This window comes from Gymnogyps californianus, chromosome 1 (assembly GCF_018139145.2).
Source record: "Gymnogyps californianus isolate 813 chromosome 1, ASM1813914v2, whole genome shotgun sequence".
Taxonomy (NCBI): domain Eukaryota; kingdom Metazoa; phylum Chordata; class Aves; order Accipitriformes; family Cathartidae; genus Gymnogyps; species Gymnogyps californianus.
This window is the reverse complement of record NC_059471.1, coordinates 58,834,380-58,859,923: the sequence shown is the minus strand read 5'-3', so window position 1 is coordinate 58,859,923 and position 25,544 is coordinate 58,834,380. Positions and strand designations below refer to the sequence as shown.

Genomic DNA, 25,544 nt, shown 5'->3' with positions numbered 1-25,544 from the left:
TAAATTGGAATGTCTTTATTCTTTTTCTCATTAGTCAGTCCCTGCAAAAAGAATGTACTGCTTTTTCTGGGTCATTGAACCCTACGCAAATTTATTTCCATCTCTCGGTATTTCCATGGAATGGAAGTAAGCCAAGAGTGAAATTATAAGCCTGTGGAGCTTGCAAAAGGATCAAACCTTGCCAGATTTCATTTTTCCCTGCATGAAACCCTTTTTAAACTTAACCATGTAGTACTGTAACTGATAAAATATTGAAAAAAGTTACTATTTTTCAGGTTACTTCTTATAGTTCACCCCAGGAAGAGTAATAATAGGGAAGAACTGTTTGGTTTTTAGTAGACTAAAAATCATGGATAAATTAAGATGACTAGTATTTTACAGAAGTACTTCAAAACAGGTAGTCTAGTTGCTTCATGAATAGGAACATATTCCTATATGGAGTGTTTCCTCAGTATGTTCTTATGTAAGCAAAACTGTATTAGTCTAAGAAAAAAAAAATCATATGACAGATCAATTGGGTACAGAAATCAGAAACATATCTTTCAAGCTGTACTTTACTACTGCTGAGCAAAATGATGGATCTGATGGGAATTCTTCCTATATGTGGTAACAAGAGTCATGCGGAATTTCTTTGTTGAAACTTGAGATTTCCCTGGATGCTAGTTACTTTAGAGTTAAATCTCCAAAAGAGTAATTACAAGTATGAGGGAGTCGGGGGGATCCCTTCATGTTTCTAAAAGGGGCAAAATGTCTTTTATATTCTCCTGTTTATATAAAGTCTTCCTGATTAAGTGAAATTTGTCTAAAGACTTCATGTAGTTTCTCATTTAAAAAATTGAAATTTTTAAAATTCTTAATTTAATTCTCATTTTAAAAGAATTCTCTCTCAGGCCAGGGTTACCCTGACTCATTTCCTAAACTAGCCAGTTGAAAACACAAAATTTTGTTGTGGTTTGTTGTTTTTTTGGTTTTTTTTTTAAAAACAAAGTTACTGTGTGCGTTTCACTAAAACAGTTGTTTACCCATACAGCCTATTCAGCCGTGCAAGTCAAATTCTTCTTGCAGAACTAAAAATCTTCTGGGTGTCAGAAATAGGAAGGTAAAAGCCTGGAACCTGATACCCTTTCCATGCTAGACTTTGCTGTAAGCAGTCCGTCTGTGAGAGATCTGAGCTATGGCTAACAGGCGTGTGACAGGTGCCAGATTCCATTCAGATTAAGGTTGGAAACAATTTCATTCAGATTTGTTGGTTTTTTCCACAATAAACTCTGCCAGAATACAGCTCCACCACAGATATTAAGTCAATCTCTACCTTCCTATTTGTTTTTTCTGGTCTCTTGTTAGCTGTGACTTTCCATGAGAGGAATTATTCTGACTTGCAGATTGGTAAATGAAAGAGCTTCACAGCTCAGATGGTATTACAGCTCTTGTAAGTGATCAACATGCAGTGTAATTCGATATATTAAATCACTTTATGAAAAACAAAAATAAGTACTTACCCACACATACAAGATGCTTTAAGTATGGTGGTGAAGGCTGGTATTCTTCAGGGATACTCATGCTGATATTGTTTAACATCTTCATTAGCAATCTAGGTCATGGGGTACAGCGTATCATCAAGTTTGTGGATGAAACTCAGTGGAGGAGGAGTGACTGATATGCTGGGGGGCAGGGCTGCCATTTAGAGGGACCTCAAACAGAAGGAACACAGAAGCCTCTCAAAGTTCTACAAAGACAAGTGGAAAGCCTTGCATCCGTGAAAAAATTGCCCAGTGTCTCAGTACGGGCTGGGGACGGACTGGCTGGGCAGCAGCTCTGCAGAAAGACCTGGGCGTTCTAGCGGATGAGGGGTTGCATGGGAATCAGCAGTGTAGCCTTGTGGCAGCAAAGCCCAACTGCATGCTGGCTTATATTAGAAGGAGGGTAGAGTCAAGAAGTGGAGGGAAGAGGGTTTTCTCCCTTCTGCTTGGCATTTGTGGCACCCCATCTGTAATCTTGTGCCCAGTGCTGCCCCCCCAAAGTCAAGAGAGATATCAGCAAACTGAAAAAAGTCCAGCTCCTAAGGTGGTTAATGGATGAATCAGACCCTTCTAAGAGGCGTGCCATAAAAGAGTATGATGCCCTTCTCACAGGTTACAAGGGAAACTCTGATTGGATATATGGAAAAAAACCTCTTCCCATGAGAATGGATAAGCACTGGGACAGGTGGCCCCCTGTCCCTCCTATCAGCTCTCCCACATGAAGCTTTTGCTCTTCATATTTTTTTCCTGTGTGCAAACAAAATTTTACTGCTTTGCTGCATTTGGATGCCCTCTGGTGTCTGAGTTAAGACTCTTGTCATAAAACAGCGTGTGTGGACAGCCCTTGTGGTCCAGCAGTGACACTGGTCTTTCAGTTCTCGCCACCTGGTTGCTGAGGATGGAGATATTGGGGAGTGTATCCAGCCCCATAATGACTGGGGGAAAGGAGGAGATGTTTTAGGGACTGTTGCAGCACATGAATGAGGGTAGCATTTTTCAGTGTCTCTTTGCTCTCAGTATTAAAGTTGGCTTTTCTTAGTGATGTCTTTATGCTGTCTTAGTCCTCTACCAAAGGGAGGAGGTGAATAGGGTAGCAGTGAATCCCTTCTAAGGATAAAAGGAGTTATTTCCAGCTTCTGGCTTCAGCACTACAATGCAAGAATGGTACCAGCAGGTCTCAACAAGTAGAAATGTCATGTCTTCTGACACCTCTCAGTCTCAGACTTGGATTCTCTTCGAGGTTCTCGGAGCTCCAGACATGTTTGAAGAGGACTGAGATGTGTTAGGGTATGTGGATGGGAATGGGCTTCTTCACAGTGACTCTGTCACACTCAAGCCGTGACCAAGTATATGACAGGAACTATAAGCTGTTCCATAATATCTGTAAAATTGTTTGTTATAACTGAGTTAATGGAGTTAGCCAAGTAATTTTAAATTTATGAAAACTAGAGCAAAGTAATAATGTTATCTTAGTTTTGTTATGCTTATTGAAGTAAAAGAAATTAAATGCGTGGAAAATAAAGAATTATGACAAACTGAAGGAAGGGGCTTTATATATGATGTAACTGCTCTAATGCAAAATGTATGCTTCCATTCTAACATACAGATAAGCATAGTTCTTATTTAACCTTAAATAACTATCTTTTTGCTACAAGGATATTAGGATCGAACCCAACAAAGCCAAGGTGGTTTCTTGCTTGTGACTGTTTTGACCCTTCAGGATTTCTCAGCTTCTCTAACTGTTGTAATATGTATTTTCATTCTGGACCAAGTATACCAAATTCCACTGTTGTACCTTGATAATTACTTCTGAGTACAAATTTTGGTATTGTATCTTTTTGGTTTATTGTTGATGCAATTTGTTTGATAGTTTCCTTCAGAACCATTACAGTCAAGTGTTTGTATAGCTGCCTTTTTAAAATAATGTTCTTTGTGCAAAACCAAAAAACCCCAAGGAAACAACACTTTGAAAAAAAACATTACAAGGTAAGACAAGGGTCTCAAGGTAAGACCTTGAGTCCTCACACAGGTGTCATTTGTAGACTTAAGAGGTCAGGAGTATCTAAAACAAAAATGCTGCTCATGGTAAATACAAAGAGTACATGTGTATACTCTCTGACCATTCTCTTTTGTTTTGTTTCCTTTTAGCGATTTTTGATTGCCACAATAATTTAAATTACTCTGTGTAGGTAATTTTGTTTTGAGGCAAGATTTCCCTTTTCATTGGGAAGAACTTTGGTATAATTATTTGCTGTGCTTTTCACAAGTACTGAGTTGTTTTACTTTTTCAAATGTGTATCCAAACCTAGGATGTGCTGATGGAATTGTTGGAGCAGTGTGCTGATGGACTCTGGAAGGCAGAACGCTATGAACTCATTGCTGACATATATAAACTTATAATTCCCATTTATGAAAAACGGAGAGATTTTGAGGTACTAAATTCATCATAAGTAAATTTGAGCAAGAAAAAAAATCCTAGTTTTTTCTAGTCCAACTGCATGACACATTGGACATCACAGAACAAGAGTATTAAAATTGTAACTGAAATATGGATGTGTTGAAATTTTTGTTTTAATTTTAAAGAATTAAAAATGTTTTTCTTTAAATATAAATAATTAAAAATTAATCTTGCATATTGTCATTCTGATACAAGCGCTAAACCTATTACTACTGTTCAATAAAACAGTGGTTTTAGTTGTTATTAGCTACAAGGACATCATTTATTGTTGTTTTAAGATAGGAAAGTTCTACGTTATTCTTTTACCCCATGATTGTTTTCTTTTATTTTTAGAGGCTTGCTCATTTATATGACACTCTTCATCGTGCATACAGTAAAGTAACAGAAGTTATGCATACAGGCAAGAGACTGCTGGGAACTTATTTCAGGGTAGCGTTCTTTGGACAGGTGAGTGTTTTTTAACTTTCATTTGTCTGCTCTATGCAGTAAGAAAAACCTGAATTTATTTTACAAGGTATACTATTTCATCATCTATTGATACCATGACACAAAAAGTACAAGAAATGTGTTCTGTAAGAAATAATTAACCACCATCAATAATTTAGTTTAAAACATTTATCAATTCCGATACAATTCTTCCTTATTTTCCTCAGTAAATGTTTTGCTTTTTTTTCTTTTTCTTCTTTTATTTACTACCTTAAGGCAGCGGTAAGTTTTCTATAATGTCAGTTCTTAGCAATGTTTTGACTTAATGTCTGTAGTGCTACAGTGTGGTTTGCAAGGCTGCTTCTTAGATTGGAATGCATTAATAGCCATTGCAATTCAAAAAATAACATTAAGTTCCATTTAGAGAACAAATCACACTTTTGTATGCATCAGTATTGCATGCTTCGAACAAAAGTTGTGGCTGTGTATTGGACAGCTTCACATCCTCTAATGTATGTCTAGAATGCATATGTATCAGTATGGTATCACGCAGTATCAAGTAATACTCTTTCTACATGCATAGCCCAGTTGCTAATTGTTCAGCTGAGCATGGAGAATTGTAAAATACTCTGAGCAGTATAACTTTACATGTATTCTGTTGTCTTTTATAACTTTATAGCAATACCAGTTTACAGACAGTGAAACAGATGTTGAGGTAATTACAGTAATCGCTTACAAAGCAAGCAATGCAGTAAAAACTACTGCATTTCACCTGAGTTTGATGTGGGTATTTTTGTCAATCTAGCCTGTGTTTATACATGATATGTTGTGCTTTTCTATTTTGTCTGTTTTGTTTATGACAAAAATATTTATTTTCTGATTTCAAACATGAACTCAGACATAGCTTGTTGTTTTAAACCAATGACCTGTTTCACTTTCCATGTACTCCATATTGCATTTAGTTATGGTTTTAAAACAAATGCTTTATGTAATAAAAATAAAGAAATACATGCCAATATAGTACAACATAAAATAAAGATTTTTACGTAAGTTAGATTTCATTTTCTGGAATCAATTTTTTATTACTACATAAAGAAATTTTTCAGATTATTTTTATGTAAACCATTGCCAAAATACTCACTTGTGAATCAGATAGTCCTGTTGGGCAACAAGATTTCTGTTTTGGCAAGTGAAACAGTGCTGAAAGTTCACTTTTAAATAAAAGTGAAGAAAAGTTATCTCAAAGGCTTGGCACACCATAAAATTACAACAAACCTTTAAAATTTTAACTGTGTGTTTCCATTATCTTTCACTCATTCTGTAGTAGATAATTACATTTTTCTGGTTTTTTTTTTTTTTATTCTCTTAGGAAACCTTTTTTACTTAGATTTTAATTTCTCTTTGTTTGCTTGAATCCTGATGTTAAATGTTTATATTTGCTTTGAACTACACACATTATGTTCATCTTAATCATTGCCCTATGTGGTTTTTTCCCAAGATTTTGATTACTTCGTTTTTTACAGGGATTCTTTGAGGATGAAGATGGAAAGGAATATATTTATAAAGAGCCTAAACTCACACCTCTCTCAGAAATTTCCCAAAGACTCCAAAAACTCTACTCTGACAAATTTGGATCTGAAAATGTCAAAATGATTCAGGATTCTGGCAAAGTATGACCTTTATTCTCTCTAAAAAATTCTAATCTATTTCTTCCACTAATCCACTTGAAATACTGTGGGATCACTGTCTGTTACTCATTTGACACACAAACATAGGTGTCTAAAAACTCTACTGGTTGAAGGGCATGAGAAAAATATCATCTCCTATTAAGTTTACCTTTAAGAACAACCAAAAAGCTTAATTTCCATAGTGTTACTTCTCAAAATAATAATTGTATCTTAGAAAAAATTTGGATTATGATCTTATCCTATGTTATCTCTAGCTATATTTCTTGCCAGTTCATGCACAGTCATTCTTTGGAAGTTTTTCCCTTTTCTGCACCCTGAGAGCAGAGTCCAAACTTTCTTCTGAAGTAAGAAACAGATTTGTTTCTTATGAGAAAGTATATGAGAAAAGTACCATATGTAAATGACATTTTAATTCTGAATCAGTTGTTCTTGTTATCCTTTGCCTATGTCTCTGAGCCTGTTCAATTTTATAAACCCTTAAACTGTAGAAAAAAATGCTCACACACAGTCATCTGGTTAAATCTAGATTTGTCATAGGAAATGCCTTCCTTTGTAATTGAAGGCTCCAAAACCGTTGAACTGAAGAGGGCTACGCTATCCCATATGCTGAGAAGAACACATACTGCACAAGATGCCTCTCTGCATTCCTTTCGTTCCCTTCCTCAGCCAATTTTTAACTGTTGTTTGGATTCAGACTTTATGGTGATTTTCTCTTCTTGTAATTTCCTGTCTCTTCTGTTCCTTGATTCTGCCAGTAAGATCACAAAGTTCTGTGCTTCTCGGCCTGAAAGTGCAGCAATGGTGGGCTGAAAAGGAGAGGAGGAGGGTGGACTTTAAAAGGAGAGGAGGACTTACACAAGGGCTAGATTTCATGCCATGGAAGGCAAGAGATTTATATTGTAATCTCAGTTTTTCACAGCTCTTCCAGTGTACTCTCCTGAATTCTTACCATTAATTATAACGCATGTGTTTGTCAGCATTTGTAGGGGACATTTTCTATCAGCTGTATCAGAATGAGTACGTAAATTGCCACTGAAGTTCCAGTCCAACAATCTTGAAAACATTGCAGATTTAAAAAAAAAAAAAAAATTAATCAAGCAGCATGTTCCAGTAAAAATGGATAACAGCAGGGAGCCCTTAGCTCTGTTCCCAGTTTGCTCCAGGACTTACCTGGTGACTTCATGTGGGTATTTGCATTGTTGTTTTTCCCACTTAGTTTGTAGAAGTGAAATGGCTCAGAGACAGGAGGAGATAACGTGAATATTTGACGTGGGACTAAAATGGTAGGCAACAACTTTTATGAAGATGCACAGGTTTCGAGTGCCCTCTTTATCCTGTGGCTGGGGGAATTTACAAAAAAAAAAAAAAAATCCTTGGTCCATTTAGGGACCCTGTTGGGTAAAGACTTTGGAGGCCTTATGTATTGGTACTGGAGACTAGTTGCTGCTTTTACCAAATTAAAGATCCGCCAGTCCATGAAGCTCTTACTCATCCAGTTCTAGAAACAAAAAGAACTAAACAGTGAAGCCTTCAATTTGCCCTGCTCCCACCAGTATATTCTTTGGGACCCTCATAGGGTGTCAGAGTTGAGACAGGTTGGGCCTTCTGAAGGTGATATCTGAACTATTTGCAATGTAGGGTTTTATTTTTAATTATTAACTTTTTCTGTCACTAGCAATTTTTGGTCTCCAGTCTACTGTTGTATCAGCTATCACGGAGGACAAGTATTTGTTTCTGGGTTTTTTGTATCTGTGCCTTCCAGTGTTAGTCATGGGTATAACTCTGTATTATGGTTTTGTTTGCAGTTCTACATACAGCAATTACCGATAATGAGTGTTTAAAAAAAAAAAACCACAAAAAAACCAAACAACCAAAAAACTCCCACAACATGTTGTAATGCATCTAGCTGTGTTGTCTTCCTAATAGTTAGAAACTGAACGCAGAGAAGCCCTGTGAGAGCGTTAACGTTTCCTGTGTTTTCAATAATTTAAAGGCTAAGAGACCAAATTTAATTTCTGAAAGTTGTGACTACAATTAAATCCACTTTACTCACAATGTAGCTATTTGATTTTTTTTTTTTTTTTTTGGTCATGTTTTTAAGGTAAATCCTAAGGATTTAGATTCAAAATATGCATATATTCAAGTTACGCATGTAATTCCATACTTTGAAGAAAAAGAGTTGCAAGAAAGAAAAACAGATTTTGAAAGGACTCATAACATTCGTCGCTTTATGTTTGAGATGCCTTTTACTCAAGCTGGTAAAAGGCAAGGAGGAGTCGAAGAACAGTGTAAGCGACGGACTATTTTGACAGGTACTGATTGAATGGAAATTTCCTTTAAAAGAAAACTGCTCTTATTTTGTTTTTTATACTTAATTCTTGATACTAGGTCTTTCTATGTGTTGTGTATTTTGTCAGGAAAAAATCCTTTAGAAGATTTCACACATGACTGTTGGAGGTGACAAGAATTGCAAATTATACCAAAATACTGTTAGAAAAAACAACCTTTTAAAATTAGTACATCCTTGAAAATAATACTCAAAAATGTGATATGCAAACACTTATAAATGACCATCTGAGAATATGTATATCATTGTGTGATTTCTTAACCCCTAAGCATTGGAAAAAGAGAGTAAAATGTCATATTTGGCTGTTCTAACTACCCTTCACTTTTAAATCATTTTGGTTTTTTTTTAATAATGGAATGTTTGCATCTCTCCCTTTGCCCTTCCCTGTGCTCATCTCTCTTTGCCATAAAACACTGAAGAACAGTGGTATTATGCTAGCTGATTTGGGTATGGGATTTTTCAACATTCTTTCAATCTTTGGATGTGTAAAAGGCAGCATGGGTTCTTTTGGCTAAAAGCACTAAAAGAGCCTGAAGGGCAGGTTCTGGTTTGATTTCCAGCCTGTGTTCCATTGTGACTTTGGTCTAATCACTGGACTTTTAGTTTCTTATTTGTTAGCTTTAGAAGGGAGAGAGAGTGCCCATCTGTCTCCCCATCGGCTCAAGCTTTAAAGATACGTAGTTCACTAGTATAAAACATTTTCTTATACTTTTAAGGGAGATAATTAAAAGTTATGGTGTGTTTGGCAATGTTTCTGTATAACGTGTAAATCTGAATTTGTGAAATAGCAAGTTGCGCTTTGACTGGAAGCATTAATTCAAATGGTCTAATTCTGTTCTGTATGGGTTTTTCCATTTCACTTCAAGTCTTTTATAGCTATCAGCTAAAATACTTTTCACATTTTTAGCCAAAACTAGGTTTTTCAGATTGGTTTCTTCAAGGGATAATCCTCAAATAATTGTTTTGGTTTTTTTTCCTTAAGTTTCAAGAATTGTGAATCTGGAGTCTAGCTTTCCTTGTTCTTAAAAAAAGACTATTTTGTGTTTTGTCTCTGTTAAGTCTGAGCTTCTGTATCACTGTCTTAATATAGTGGTAAAACTAGCTTAAATAAATGACTTTATAATATCAGCTGTTGATAGCTAATACTTGTGAGGAAATAGAAAACACAGCTTTGCTATTTTTGATTCTTCTCCTCTTTGAGATATGTTGGATGATAAGCAATTCTTTTTACAGTTCTTATATGAATTAAGTTCCAATGGCTTATTTCTTGGTTATTATTAGTAGCAGTAAGGACAATGATCTTTCTTTGCTGTAATACATGTAAAGCTATGCATATTTACATTTTCAATGTTTCCCTGTACATTTGGTAGTATTTCTAATTATGTAACATGTTATTAAATTGGGTAATTAATTACATCAAAATGAGATTTTAGCACAAAATTCTATCAAAGCACACTTTATTCAAAAACCTTTTTCTAACTATATTAAACTTGTTTCCGTCCATAGCTATACATTGTTTCCCATATGTGAAAAAGCGCATTCCAGTAATGTACCAGCACCATACTGATTTAAACCCAATTGAAGTAGCCATTGATGAAATGAGTAAAAAAGTTGCAGAACTGAGGCAGCTGTGCTCTTCAGCTGAAGTAGATATGATCAAATTGCAGCTGAAGCTACAAGGAAGTGTCAGTGTTCAGGTAAGACCATATACTTTGCCATTCAGCTATTTCACTTGCTTCTGTCCCTGAAAAATTATATAAGTAGCATTTTATCATCAGTTTCTATTCTGTATATTCAAGAATGTCCTAAATTAGAAATATGCTCACTGTTTGCGGTTATTTCCAGAATAGGAAAAGCAATAAAAATATTTCATATAAACACTGATCATGGACAGTTACATGAAAGGATTAAGATTCATCTCTAGAATCTGTGGTGGTCTGAGCCCCACCAGGTTTTGGTGTAAAGCTGAAACTACCATAAAATAGTGACTTCCCGTATGAGGATGAATGAGCATATTTTGCCTAGGTGTATGTCTGCTCACAGTAGCTTCAACATGGTCATTATTGCTTTTGTATTTTGTTAAGATCCCTATGAAGAGGGAGTGCCAAAATATAGGAGGAGGCTAATAATAGAAAATCTCACCGTGCAACATTTCGTTTTGCCTAAGGCAAGCAAGAACTGAATGTATAAAGAAACGATCAGATTCACCAAAATAGGGTACATAAAGCAGTTGTAGCATGTACAAATCAATATAGTAAGGGTCTTAAGGATACAATGACAAAAGTGCTGCTCTATTATTTTTAACTGATTCAAATCAAAGGAACAGTAAGCACAATCATCTGAAATGAACTGTTGCCACGTTGAAGAGAAAAGGAAAAAAAAAAAAACCAAAACCAAAAACAACCAAACCAGGGTTCCAGAATCAGCAAGTTGTCAAGCTCACATTTGGGATGAGAAGGGAGGGGCTCTTACTGTTAATTTAAAAGAATAATAGGGATGAGTCAGAAATCGTTGAATCCACTTTTCATGTAGCTGCCATAATAGCGTAATTAAATTTCTGCTAATTATTGCAGAATTTTCAGCTTGGAAGAGTGTTTTCAATAGATAAGCAGACCAAACAGTAGTAGATTTAGCTCATTTTCCCACCCTAATTTCATAAACAGAGATGACAAATTGGCAATATCAGCACTTACTTTGCCACGTCATCAAAGTGGTTTCTTTGTGCCAGGACAGGTTCATACAGAGTGCTGTAGAGACCTTTCCTGCTCTTATGTTCCAACTCCAGCAGTTTTCTTATTTCATAAGTCCAGCTTTTTTGAAATCAATGTGTTCCCCTGAGACAAGCAAATCAGACAGACACTTGTAGTACCTGTTATTGCTAAGACAGTATGTCAGAGAACTGACTTTATTTTGTAATTCTTGTTCTTTTTAGGTTAATGCTGGTCCATTAGCATATGCAAGAGCTTTCTTAGATGACACAAACACCAAAAGATATCCAGACAATAAAGTAAAGCTACTAAAGGAAGTTTTTAGGTATGTTGGGGGGGGGGGGGGAAATGACTTTTTCAAGACTGATCTCATAAGAATTTTTTTTTAAACTTTTAACTTTTATAGTGTTCTGACTGCATTAAAAACATACTTTAAGCTGGCATTTTGAATTAATCTTTTGGATTTTGTATTTCTGATTGAGATTTTTTTATTATTATTTTATCTAAATCAGGCAATTTGTTGAAGCTTGTGGGCATGCTCTGGGTGTAAATGAACGACTTATAAAGGAAGATCAGTTGGAATATCAAGAAGAAATGAAGGCCAACTACAGAGAAATGGCAAAAGAGCTTTCTGAAATAATGCATGAACAAGTATGTGCTGAAATTAAATTATACATACCAGCATTCAGAACGTAGCTGTAATGCGAACCCACTAGGAGAAGTGTATGTAATGCTTTACACAAAAGGATTGTTTCTTTTTTTTTTTCCTATTGTAGTATAAGCGTATCATGGAATTGTAGAACTTCATCCTTTTTTTTTTTTTTCTGTTTGTGAATTTTCTGCAGATACTTTCTTGACCTTCAGAATTAAGTCTTCCTCATTAAGAAAGTAAATCTAGTTGGCACCGGCCTGGTTTTTTTGTAGGAGAGGAGGACTACAGTAAAGATAAAACAAATTTAGTGGCATGAATATATATGTCACTTATACTTCATACGTGTAATTACAGGGGTCTCTATTCAGTGACCCAAAAAGCTCATTTTAGTCTATATTTCCTGGTAACTGTAGGGGGATTTGATCTGCAAGCTTAGCCCTTTATCTTTAGATTTTGGAGGTATAAGCATTTACTTTTGCAACAAAGAGTTAAACATCTTTCAAGAGGTATTCCAACACGTTTTGTTGAGGGAATCCACTACAGACAAGCTGGAGAGAGGGGAGAAGGAAAACCAGAACTCTCGTGGAGTGAGATGTAGGACCTTGCATCTGGGATCTATGGTAGAAATGTCTCCTGACTTCAGAGGCAAGGATATTATTTCCAGGAGGACAGGAAGGGCTGAAGATTCATGCTTGATCCCTGCCTTCTTGACATTTTTATTCATCACTTTAGGTTCCTTTTCTTTCATCCACTGTTATGTGTATAATCTTTTCCCAGAGCCATAGAGTGGCTTATAGTTCTTAACCCTCAAGACTTGTATTTCTGGCCCACAGGAAATACCTGTGTTTTCTGATAATATTTTACCTTACAAATACACGTCTATGAGACTTCCTTAGATGTATGACCATAATAGCAACTTTTCTTAGTCTAGGAACCAATGCATCCTAGTCTGGATAACAGTTGATATAAGGAGGAGCTCTGAGTTGCTCTTGTCCATACAAAAACTATAGGCTTTAGTCAGAAATGAAGTTGTACAGGAAAAATCAAACTTGAGACCTACCTGAGGCATTCAGTCTAGCTGACATTTAAACACTCTGTTAATCTTCCAGCTTTTTTTCAGGATTGCATCCTTTAGATGTACAATGACTTTACCCATTTACTATTTTTTGACAACTCTAAATTACTCTATCCAAGAAATACTTGCTCAAAAAGCTAGCCAGCTTGCTGGTATAACAGCTTATCCGTAGGCTTATCTGAGAGAGATTTGCCTTTATTCCACCCTTGCTTAGATGGTATCCGAAACTTTTATGGCAATTTTTTCTCCTGTTCAAAAATGTGTCAAGTGTCTAAAGTTCACTTCACACACTTTCTTGCTCTCCATTATCTCCTGATGTGGTTTTCTCAGGTATTGTGCTATAAGTAGCTCTGTGCTATGATGTAATTATAGTGAAGCACAAGAATACAGCAAGCGGGTAGGCTTTATTTTCATTCTCTTATTCTTTTGTTATACTATCACAGGGAAAAGCTTACCACAAAACTAACTTTTTTTGACCACCTATGACAGAGAATATTGTGAAACAAGGTTTCTAGGGAATGATACCATTTTGTCAGACTCCATGTGTTGTTTTTTTTTAATAAAAACCAGTATCTTTCAGGTATGCATGTAGAGGAAAACAGTTTTGAAAGATCCCTGGAACAGGAAGAGAGATTGCTTGGCTGACAAAAATGGGACAGTTTGACTGTATTTCAATGTGATTTATTGAAAAGCAGAAAGCAGTGGAGGGTTTTAGAAAGGAGGATGGGACAGCTGATTAAGATGAACAAGGTATACGGGAGAATTAGACAGCTGTACAGAAGACCTCTTTGGAAAAGAGAAGAAAATGATTTGGTCAAATAATTTAATGATAATAAATGAAAGATCAATATTCCCCTAGCGTAAGAAAAAGTAAAAGGATATAATGACAGTTTGTACACGAGAAAAAATACTTTGAACTCAATGCAAGATATGTATGTTTAAGGAATGCTCAAGTGTGTGAGTTTCCAAAGATTGACGATAGGAAAAAGTATGTAATGCCTGAAATTTCAGGAATAAATCACATTGTCTAAAAGTAAACAAAGAGAAGAAGGGGCAAACAACTGATACCTATAAGATAGTGTGAAAAGAATTTGAAAGTACAGCACTGACTGCAGTAATGCATACTATTAGCCTACCACTGTGTTCTTTTTATAAAAATGTAATTAGTTGTGAATAATTAAAACACGCTATGTTGTTGGGTTGGTTTGGGTTTTTTTTAAATTAGATTGGTCACTCCCCTGAAGGCTTAGAATCATGAAACTCTTCACTGAAATCTTTAAAAATGTCACCTTTTTGTGCCTGCCTATTGCTGTATTTGGAAAAAGAGGTTCTCACAATGTTTGGTCTAATGTCACTGAAGAAACTGTTAGCTGTCTTATAATAGAGTGGGTTTTAAACAACTGCAAAAATTTTGTTATGAAAAATATAGAAAAGAATCTTAACAGATTTTTCTTTTTTCTCCTCTACTGCTTGCCAATATGATCAGATGGGATGGTAATTAGTTTTCTTCTGCTCTTAGTTTGTGTAATCTTTGTATCATTCCTTTTTTTCCAATATTTCTAATCTTAGTATCAGTAAATTTATAGCTGTTAAGAATGAAGTCTTTTTGGTGCTTCGATAGCTTTTGATAAATGCTCAGATCCTACCTCTAAGTCAAAAAAAGAGAACAAAAAAGGGCAAAAAGCAAGCCTGTTGTCGTTGTGAAACTCCTTTTGAAAGTTAACAAGAGAAATGAGAGAAGCTATCCAAGCTTCCTCTAGAGAGGACAGTGTAATACCTAAATTAGAAGAACTGATGTTGGAGAAATAACTACTGCCCTCCTAAATCTAGTAGAGGATGGCTGAAAAGAGTAACCATCCTCAAAAAGAAGTTCTGTGCAATTGAGAAAGTACTGGAAAGTTGAGTCGATTAAACAGCACATTATGAAATTGGTTAGCTGTTTTATAAATGCTTGTGTCATTTTGTAACATTTTGGTAAATATGTGTTTTCCATTTTAAGATTACTCCAGTTGAAGAAAAGGCCAGTGTTATGCCTAATTCACTACACATTTTCAACGCCATAAGTGGAACTCCAACAAGCACAACAGTTCATGGGATGCCCAGTTCTTCTTCAGTTGCATGATTGTTTTGTAAAGGAAAGTATGTTCTTTTTTTTTTTTTTTTAAAGTATGTGAATTTGCTTTGTTGTGTGCAAACTCAGGATGATTTTGAAGCTAAATGTTGGGCACGTGCAAGCTGCATAATTCATACGAATGTCTGAGCACACTTAGCAAATAGCAGTTACTGGTAATAGTCTTTTAGAGTAAGGGAGGCGCACATATATTTTTTAATCTTGCTGGTAACATTTAAAAGTATTCACAATGTCATTGCAGAAGTGCGTGTTGGAAAATTATAAAGTTGAAGTTAATTTCTCTTTTTCATTAGAAAGTATTATTAAAATGAATTGCACATTACAAAAAAGTGTTGTGGGATGTAATTTTGCAGATATGTAACATTCAGGTGTTCTTTTTGTGTATGGCACACAGAGATTGATTCAAGTACAAGAACTATTTTGGGGCTAGACAGAGATACTAGTTTTTGGGGTTTAATGGAACTGACAATAGTAGGTTTTGTACCATTTGGCAAATTGTTGTTCTTTATTTTATACCTTGTTGCATTTTGGAGGTATGTGAGCTTAGATCTTATTAAACAACTAAATACAACCAAAGGTCTGTATTAATGAACACTGAGTTATACTAAAATATCAATAGTAGTAAATTGTTATGTACATATTGTTTGTTAATACAGTCCGTACAGTCTGTACATAAATGTATTACATTTCTAAGCATTTTTTAATATTCATACCAGCTCTTATCCTTCTGCTTTCAGTTTATTGTGAAAATTTGCTCATTCCAAGTATATGCAGACTTTACAGTTCATTTATTCCTGTATATAAATAAGTGCAATATAAAGATGTACACAGTCTTTGCTATGTTAGGTTTATATGCAGTTATTAAAAGAAAAAAACTTTTTTGCCAAAGCAATGGAGTATGTAATTGGTGATCATGGTTACTGTGGTAAATGGTGGTATAATTTAAAGCTTTTTCCATATTCTTATTCTTTTAAGACATTAATTTAGTAATTTTATATTTGGGGGAAATAAAGGTTTTTAATTTTATTTAACTGGAAGCACTGTCCTGCTGTAATTAAACATTCTGTACTACATCTATATTAAAAGGAAAAAGGTAGTTACTTTTCTCACTGTGTGCTCTGGTTTTTATTTTAGATTTGTCCCTGAGATTGGGGAAAGATGAAAGCTTGGTCAAAAAAACCTGGCTTTTTGCAGCTTAAGTATGAGATGAGATGCAGACACTTCTAGGGTTTATTTCATATTTCTTGTCAATAAAGGGAATTTACGTTATTAGTTAAGACAGCAGTTTTGGATCCATCATGTTTGACTCAAGTAGCATGTTACAATAACTAAAGGTTGTTATTCACCAGTACAGTTAATATTAGGAAGTCTTCAAAGTTTTTCATCACATGACAGTAGAAATGTTTTCCTTATGTCATAAGGTTTACTGTCATTTTCTGTAGCGCAGCATGAAACTCATATGTTGCCATTACTCATCAAAGATTTTTCCAAAACAGCTCATCCTGGCAATGAAATGCCAGATAACTCTGCTTCTTCTAATTATGTTTCTGAAACAAAATTCCTGTTTGTTTAAATTTTTTTTCCTTAAAAAAAGGACCGCCCCCCCCCCCGCCCCGATAAATACTTCTAGACAGTGAACCCATGATGCTGTGATAACAGACAGTCCCTTTTTTCCCCCTCCACCCTATACGCTTTCACTTTTTTGTTTATTTGTGGAAATGGGTGCAGGAATACTTTGTTATGCATCAATGTAATTGGTCTCAAAAGGTATTTCATTATTAGGAGAAAATATCCTGTAAAGTTGTTTTGCCATTCAGGAAGATTTCTTTATCAATATATTAATAGAAATTGTGTGGCTTCTTGTAATTACCCCACTTTTTCTAACTTCCTCTTTGCCCTGGGAGCAGAACTGACAGTTCCCTACAGTTGCACAACACCTTTTGCACTGAGACCTCAACTTGACGGAGTTGTATCTGCTAACCAGCCTATAAATATAGTATGTATTCATAATTGAATATGTATCTATGTATATTTATATACATCTAAATATATGTGTAACTCTTGCTTACTTGCTGAAAGGTGGCCTATGAAAAATAGTGAAATGTAGTTGACAAAAGGTTGACGTAGGTTTACATAGGGTAGTATTAATGATTAGCATGTGTTCAACTCAGTATACAAACATTTTGTTTATAATCTTACATGATGCATTTATGTGAGAGAACACACTCTCTAATGTATTGTTTTGGTTTTAGATACACTATTATAATTGTTGGGTTTTACCTCCTGAATAATAATTCTGTACCAGCCTCCCTTTTCTGTTGTTACTTCTGCAACATGTAAATTAAGTATCTAATATGGGTTATTTTATTTATAAAGACATGGGCTCTGTACTGGTTTTGGCTGGGATAGAGTTAATTTTCTTCACAGTAGCTGATATGATGCTATGTTTTGCATTTTATGAAATGAATGTTGATAACACAAGGATGTTTTAGTTGTTGCTGAGCAGTGCTCACACAACGTCAAGACCTTTTCTGCTTCTTACACTGCTATGCCAGCGAGCAGGCTGGGGGTGCACGGAAGAAGTTGGGAGGGGACACAGCCGGGACAGCTGACCCCAACTGACCAGAGGGATGGGATATCCCATACTCAGCAATAAAAACTGTGGAGAAAGTTTGCCGGGGCAGCAGTTGCTCAGGGACTGGCTGGGCATTGGTCAGCTGGTGGTGAGCAGTTGGGGTTTTTTGCATCGTTTGTTTTTCTTGGGTTTGTTTTGGTTTGTTTACGTATTAAACTGTCTTTATTTCAACCAACAAGTTTTCTCACTTCTACAGTTCTGATTCCCTCCCCTATCCCGCTGCAGGGGAGTGAGTGAGTGGCTGTGTGAAGTTAAACCACAACGGTCCTTTTTGGCACCCAATGTGGGGCTTGAAGGGTTTGAGGTAAGAGATATGACCACAGCATGTTAGAGAGAACTTATAATTATTATCTGTTTAATAGTTGCGGGTCACAATGTTGATTTACTTGTTCTCGGCATTGGTTTATCTGATCAATGCCATGCTCCCTTTTTTTTTTGCTGTACATCAAATTTGAGAGCTTGTTAAAGGCTGTCTTTGAGTTTTGCCATTTGCTGTGCAGTGTAGCACTTGGTTGTGTTTTGCCTGGGAGAACTATGATAAAAGCATTGGCCTTGAGCCTAATCTGGTATTTGGGCCCTGCATTGTTGCCTTCCCTTTACTTCAGGAACCATCTCGTGAAGACAATTAACAATTACACTTTTTCCCTTTTCTCCTCCGGGAACCAATCGGTGGAGGAATGAAGAATGGCACTTTCCACTTCTTTTCCTGTGGGGTAGATGTTTTCTCCCTTTTTACAATAACTCTTCAGTATCTTGAACATCCTTGGGTAACCAAAATACTCCTATTAGCATATTTCAAGAATATGTTTCCAGCTTTTGCTAAGGTTATTCAACTATTTAGGAATATCACATAGGGGTATGTCCCAAGGCAGTATGGTTACGGGTAGCAGGGCACGTGCGAGAATGTGGGCAGGTACCTAGAAGGGTTGTCATTTCTGATGGTCTGGGGCTTCACCCCTGAACAAGTGCAGGATCTTGATGAAGTGATAAAATGTTTGAAAAAAGGATGCCTTGGCTATGCCAGAGACACAACTCTGGTGCTGGGGCCTGGCATACGCCTACCAAGCACTATTCAGCACCCTCAAGGGGAAGAGGAAGGTCTCTGGATCTGAAGACATACAAACAGCCCTGGCTAGACCAGAGACCCAACCCTCAACTATATCGGTTGCCCTGCTAGTCAAGAAGAAACAATGGAAGCGGAAGCCAACTCATTTATTAAGGGAGGAAGAAGCTTCTCCTGAGAGCAGGAGGGAGAATCAAAAGAGGCAGCCTGTTCTGCAGCAGTGCAGTCACAAGAACAGGAGGGGGAGGAGACAGAAATCATAAACAAGTTGGAAACCACCCGGTCACTAAGTGAGCTGCGAGATAAGCAAAAAGATTCCAGCCGTCATCCACACGAGCAAATTATCAGCTCGTTTCTCCAATGCTGGGATACTGGGGCCAGTAGTCAGGAATTAGAAGGTCCTGAGTGACCACTGTAACCAGATGGAGCCCAAAGTCATGGACTAAATGAACTCAATGGACATTTTATGGATGTTTTACAGGGGTGGCCCATAGACTAAAGGAGTCATATCTGTGTATGTATCTGTAACACACATTTGTAGTGTCTTATACATGAAAGGATATAGATATTAATTAGCTAAAGCCAAGCTGTCTAAATACAATTGCTTGTCTACCTTGCCTTGGTTTCTTGTATTTTTTCTGTCTATACTGTATAATAATTGTACAGTTTTCTTCTTTATGTGTCACAGCATTATAATCCACTTCATTATTTCTTATTAAAAATATTTAGGCTGCTCTGGGTGATAGTAATGCATTGGTTCTTGAAGTTTTAAAAATTTCAGCATGTATTAAACATTCGTACAGACAAGATGTTTAATATGGGCACAGTTTCAGAAAATTTGGGGAGAACAACTTTCTTGCATGCTTCACCAGCAGATACTGTGATGTTTTGTTTAATTTTTCACATGATTATGATGATACAGGTTTTTCGCCTACCCATGAGATGTGGGGATATTTTTAATTCTTCTTTCTTTTTAGCCTGATTCCTTAAGAAAATTCCACTTATGCAATTCACTCTATTCATCCAACAATTTGGTGTTCTTCCTAGTAAAGTTTGAAGCTGTTGGCCAGTCTTGATCTTTGCCAAGTTTGGCTGAAGAGTTTCTACATGCTTAATGAAAAAATTGGCTGGCCGAGGTGATAGATTTAAATTGATAGCATTGCTTATGGAAGCGTTGCAGTGTGAACATGACTTGCTCGCCAGCTGGCCGATCAGTATGCACAGGGTGGCCAATAAATTAGCATCAGTTTAACTCAAAATAAGTGATAATATGGCTTCCTTCCCCAGGTGATAGTATACTCCATAGCATACTGTGGGTAGATAACGTACTGTGGAAAGAAAACTACATGTACTGCAGAGGAGAAGAGGTAAAGTCACAGGAATGAGGAGGCAAGTTGGGCTTAAGGCAAGTAGGCACGAGGGGGTGTTTGGACAAGTCGGGAAACCAGGGCTCTCCGATTCATGTGCTTCAAAAGTCTTTTTGCAAGGTGCTGAGCATGCTCTGTTTTACTGTTGCCACAGTTACATATACAATAGCAACTTGTAATGTGGTCTTGGAGGTCTTTGCAGTTAGTTCTCAGGCTGGACATGGTAAACATAATGTTAAACCTAACCATAATATTATAAATACTTTTAAAATAGTATTTAATTAAATGGAATGATTTCAAATAAAAGTGTATTTAGATGAACCTGGGTCTTAATGAAAACACCTAGTCTAGTAAGTCAGGAATGCTTTTTTCTAATACCCAGTTTCTTTTATCTTTGTCGTCTTTGTGAGAAGACTTATTTTCAGTAAATAGAAGACATGTAAGTCAGATGTAAGTCACTATCTGTCACGAAAGCTATCTGGTGAAGTTTGGGAAAACTAGTGTTCTGTGGTTTTCGTGAACTGAAAAACTCTGTATTTAACTGTGCTTAGACTAGGGGTCCTGGGGCTTCTTCGACAAAGGGCAGAAAAACCGGAAACATTAGGCAGATAATGACTAACTTCAGTTGTCTCTATGATATTTGTAGAAGTGACCATTTTAACACCTTTAAAATATTTTGATGGTGGCTTTTTCCTTTCTGAAGTATTACATCGAATGTATAATGAGTTATTTAAAAGCCATTTAGACTCTAAATATCTTTTGGTCTTGGCAGAATTAATTAATTTAAATTATGTCTAGTGATTAGGCAGCATTTCCCTTTCAAGTTAACTAGTAGATATTAGGTTTTTTGCTGACATTTTCTGCTTAAGGAGGAGTTTTATAATTTCTTCTCTCTGTGAAAAATTGTAATTGTTTTTTCTGATTCTTTTAGGTTAGTTTAGTTTCCATTTAATATTTTAAGAATTGGTATAAGTTTAACCAGCTTTACATAGACATAATTTTCAAATTAATGAAAGTGAGACATCAGATTTTTTTCAAGTGTATGAGGAAAAACAGATATCTACCAGTCTAGAACAGTATATCAGCCTGTATACAAGAAAATGCTGGTAACCGCTGAATAAGTAAGTTCGAACTGGCATTTAGAGTTTGTAAAAATGGAATCTGAAGCCTGGAAGAATTCTGAACAGAAATTGGCTGCATTGTTTTGCACTAGTCAACGTTATTAGCACAACTACCAAGAGAGAGCTGAAACTTCTGATAGAGCTGTTAAGTAAAGTGATCTATTTCAATGGCATGAACTGTAAATGGAAGAGATAAGAAGTTCCCAGGGATGTACAGATAACTGTAAGCAAAAACCTTAGTTAAGCAAAACTGTTCAATCCATTGCTCATTCCGTGACTCCGAGAACTCTGTGAACGTTGCTTGGGGAGAGATGAGTCCAGAGCTGTATTTGATTTAGTGAAGCTGTAGTAGCCACCTTAACCAGAGTAATCAATAACAAGGCACGTAAGGGGACAAACACCTTTTATAGTAAGTCTAATAAAATGGAAGAATGGTCAACGTAACTATTGAGACTTCTTTTAAAAGGCCTGTGACAAGAAAGAAAATTTCTGCTCATCTATCAGCAGCCTGTTGAGCGGTTTTTTTTCAGATTGCTTAAAACTTTTTTCTCTCATCATCACCAGTGATGGATCCTTGTTCTGCATCCATAATTTGAAACAGCTGAATATTTTCTCATCACTGTGTGCTAGTAGACTGTAAAAATACATCATAAAGCCTTGAAACACTTTATTTAAATATGCCTAGAGTAATTATGTGACTGGGATTTTTTTTTTTTTAATCACTTATTTACTTGAGAAAGATAAAATAGGGGAGGTGACACCCTACAGTAAAACCGATTGTTATCTGTTTTGGAGATACTGATAACTCGGAACCATAGGAACTGAAACAGAAATGAAGGAATGCACCAGCTGGTAAAGCATGAGGCAGCAACGTGTTGGCGAAGAGCTGTGTTGTTAAAGCTCAGAACTGGATGATTAACTTGCTGTGCACATCTGCGGGGGAAGATGACTCGCAGCCAAGAGTAAAATATGCTTATTACAATATGCTTGTAGAAAACCATTGTATCTAACAATACATGGCCGGTTTGGATTATAGATTACTATAATTAAATAATTACCATACTGGATTTTGGTGCATGTCTAGGAACCAGTGATCAAAACTAGACAATACTTGTTACCAACTGGCAGAGATAACCCTAAAGTGAAATTTACATTTCATTCCAAAAAAAAGTAAATCTGTTCAGCTTGTTAATTAAATAAATTGGTAAAACCGAGAAGCTTTAAAAAAAAGTTGACCGGATGGACGCAAAGCTATGACAGCAAGAGAGGAAATGCTTTTGCTTTTTGACAAACTGAGGATAGTGATGAAATACTGACACTTGAAAAATCAAATATTTAAGTGGAAAGAAGAGGAAATAGAAATTAAAGTACAGAAAACTGCTAAGGAATTTAAGATGTTGATTAGAAAAATCTGCCTCACACAGATGAAGATATTACGGCATTTTGCTGAAGTACTTGCTAGCTGCAATATAGCCTCATTACTAGGCAGGTGGTCAAAAGTCAAATTGTTAAGTGTGGAGATATGTTCAAAGTGGTTCTGTTCTATCTTTAGAAACAGTAACAGAAACATGTTTTTGCATGAAGATAATTATATATTTCATAGCTCCCTTATAATCTAACAGGAAGTTTATTTCTATCAGGTATTCAGTATCTGCAGGCCTAAAAACTGAAACCAGGTGTAGTAAGAGTTGACCGAAAGGCGCTGGCCTGCTAATGTTCCTTCGAATGAGATCTCGGAGTGCAGAAATTTCAGAATAATATTCACGTTGTCCCAATATTCAGAGAAAGGGTGTGGGATGATGATATGCTCGTTGCCATGGTACCGGTGTGAAACACCACACTGGGAGGTCTATTACGAGATTCAAATAACAAAGAACTAAAATAGGCTTATACAGAAAATAGGTCTGGTCAAACAGCTATCCTCCTTCTTTGCAGAGACTATGAATTTAGAGACTATTCTGTAGTTCATTGACTGTGTGCAGTAGGAAATTAATGTGATGAAATTCAACTCCAGACCAGAAGGAAAGGGAAGGCGGTGTTTATTTTAAACAAAACCTATCTCAGTCACTCACATTGACTGTCTCATAGATTTCACCCAGTCATATTCTTACACCCACGTGCTCACGAGCACCAAGAAGCCCATGTCCAAGTGCCCAGGCCAGGCAGGCTGGAGATCCCCATGGAAGACAAGGAATGGTGGCTCTTGAGTAAATGCCGTGTCACTGGGGGTCTTCCTTGGCAGCGGAAAACTTTCTCAGTGTGCTGGTTTTGGCTGGGATAGAGTTAAATTTTTTCATAGTAGCCGGTGTGGTGCTGTGTTTTGGATTTGTGATGAAAACAGAGTTGATCATACAGGGATGTTTTAGCTGTTGCTGAGCAGTGCTTACAGAGAGTCAGGGCTTTCTCTGCTTCTCACAGCACCCCACATGCGAGCAGGCTGGGGGTGCACAAGCAGTTGGGAGGGGACACAGCCGGGAAAGCTGACCCCAACTGACCAGAGGGACATCCCAGACTATATGAGATTGTGCTCAGCAATAAAACTGGGGGGGAGGGAGGTTGGCCAGGGCAGCAGTTACTTGGGGACTGGCTGGGCATCGGTCGGTTGGTGGTAAGCAATTAGGCTTTTGGCAGCACTTGTTTTTGTTGGGCTTGGATTTTTTTAATCTTTGTTTTATTTTTCTTTTCTTTTTTGTTGGGTTGGGGTTTTTTTTTTTGGGGGGGGGGGGGGTGTTGGTTTTTTGGTTTAATTATTAAACTATCTTTATCTCAACTCACAAGTTACCGCACTTCTACCCTTCTGATTCTCTCCCCCATCCCACTGGGTGGAGGATGAGCAAGCAGCTGTATGGGGCTGAGCTGCCAGCCAGGGTTAAACCACAACAATCATCCAGGTATTTATACCCTTCAGCTATTACAATGTGATTTTCCATCATAATCTTGCTTATCTCATCCCCCATAAACCATAGGGAAGGTTGCTGCCTGCTGTTTATGTTTCCTCATTTGGGTATCTTTATGGCTACAGCCTTTCTTCTTGCTGGATTAAAAAGCAGCGGACTGGCCCATACAGTGTGCTGCAACCCTGCTGCCATCCTCCTGTTATTGGACCTCAGGTCTTCTGCTGACAAGTCATCCTGCTGTGGCCTTATCGGAGCTCAGGCCTCCTGGTCTTGATGTAACCAGCACATTCCTCAGTGGTTACCAGTTTAATTGCTGTTAATCACATCCTTGGTTATCAATTCATGCTGTTCCTTCAACCTGTGCTACTCCTCGTGCTTTCACATAGGTAGTTCCCACTCATATTTCATTCAAACCAATCTTAATGTTTCTGTTTCAGCTCCCTGCAGCACCACAAGATAGTTCAATGTGAGTGGGCTATTATAATAGAGCGTGTGTTCAGATGCTGAAGTGCAGCCTGGCAAATGCTTTTGGAGACCGTTGGTGGAAAATCAAATGGAGATGCTTTCTAGAAGACTTCCCAAAAGTATTGGTGTCATAGTGGTAGTATTCAACATTTTCACTGGTATTCCAGAAACGAATTTTAAAAAAACCTACCAATTTAAATTGCATGAAAACAAAGATCAATCTCTCTGATTTGAATTGCTCCAAACTAGGACCTTTAAACGTAGTATGCTAGTGTTATCACCTACAAAGTCATGCTTCTAGGAACAAGAAATGAAAATTAAATGTACGCATTGTCTCTTGGAAAATAGCAGCAGTGAAAAGGATTTAAGGATTGTTCTGAACATAGGGCTTGCCATAAGCAAACTGCTAATGTAATTCTGTGGTAAAGAGGACTAATGCAGCAAGTGGATGTAAACAGAATGTCTCATGGTGGTTTTACCCCCTGCCCTACAGCACCTGTGAAACCACTATGAAACCACTCTGCTACTGGGCAGACACTGGGGCTAAGGTTTTAAAATGTTGAACTGAAGAATACAGAGAGCCACAAAATACAAGAGCCACAAAAATTCAAGTTCAACAAATAGAGGAAAATCTTATATGTTAGGAGATCTGGGGGAGAGTGTTTCGACTTATCAAGTAGAAAATCAAGAAGGGGTGTACAATACAAAAGCAATCTTGCCAAAGAGCATAGTGAATGCTGCGAGGCTTTTTTAGTGTGATTAAGGAAGAAGTAACAGAGATTGGATGCTGAAGCCAGGCAAATTCAGATTAGAAATTCAAATCAGGCTCTTAATCCCCATTAACCTCTACTTTGAACGCTACCAATGGTGCTGAATTCCAAAGGTCTGGGCGTCTTCTGTAAGATATTCTTTACAGTAAGGGGATGTTATTTATTTAATTACTTCTTTATTTCAGGTATAGGTAACCTGTGGTACAAAGCTCAGGCTGTGG

At 36.8% G+C, this 25,544-nt stretch overlaps 1 protein-coding gene across 1 annotated transcript in view; it reads left to right on the top strand.

The window, feature by feature from the left end:
• DOCK9 (dedicator of cytokinesis 9) overlaps window positions 1-16,111 on the top strand; it is a 118,437-nt gene extending 102,326 nt beyond the window's left edge. Inside the window, exons 46-54 of the mRNA XM_050915435.1 lie at window positions 3,830-3,952; window positions 4,312-4,425; window positions 5,084-5,119; window positions 5,928-6,074; window positions 8,194-8,404; window positions 9,946-10,136; window positions 11,372-11,472; window positions 11,660-11,798; window positions 14,874-16,111. Coding sequence (XP_050771392.1) covers window positions 3,830-3,952; window positions 4,312-4,425; window positions 5,084-5,119; window positions 5,928-6,074; window positions 8,194-8,404; window positions 9,946-10,136; window positions 11,372-11,472; window positions 11,660-11,798; window positions 14,874-14,996 — 1,185 coding nt within the window. The 3' untranslated portion in view covers window positions 14,997-16,111. The remainder of the gene's footprint in view (window positions 1-3,829; window positions 3,953-4,311; window positions 4,426-5,083; window positions 5,120-5,927; window positions 6,075-8,193; window positions 8,405-9,945; window positions 10,137-11,371; window positions 11,473-11,659; window positions 11,799-14,873) is intronic.
• Window positions 16,112-25,544: the final 9,433 nt, after the last annotated feature.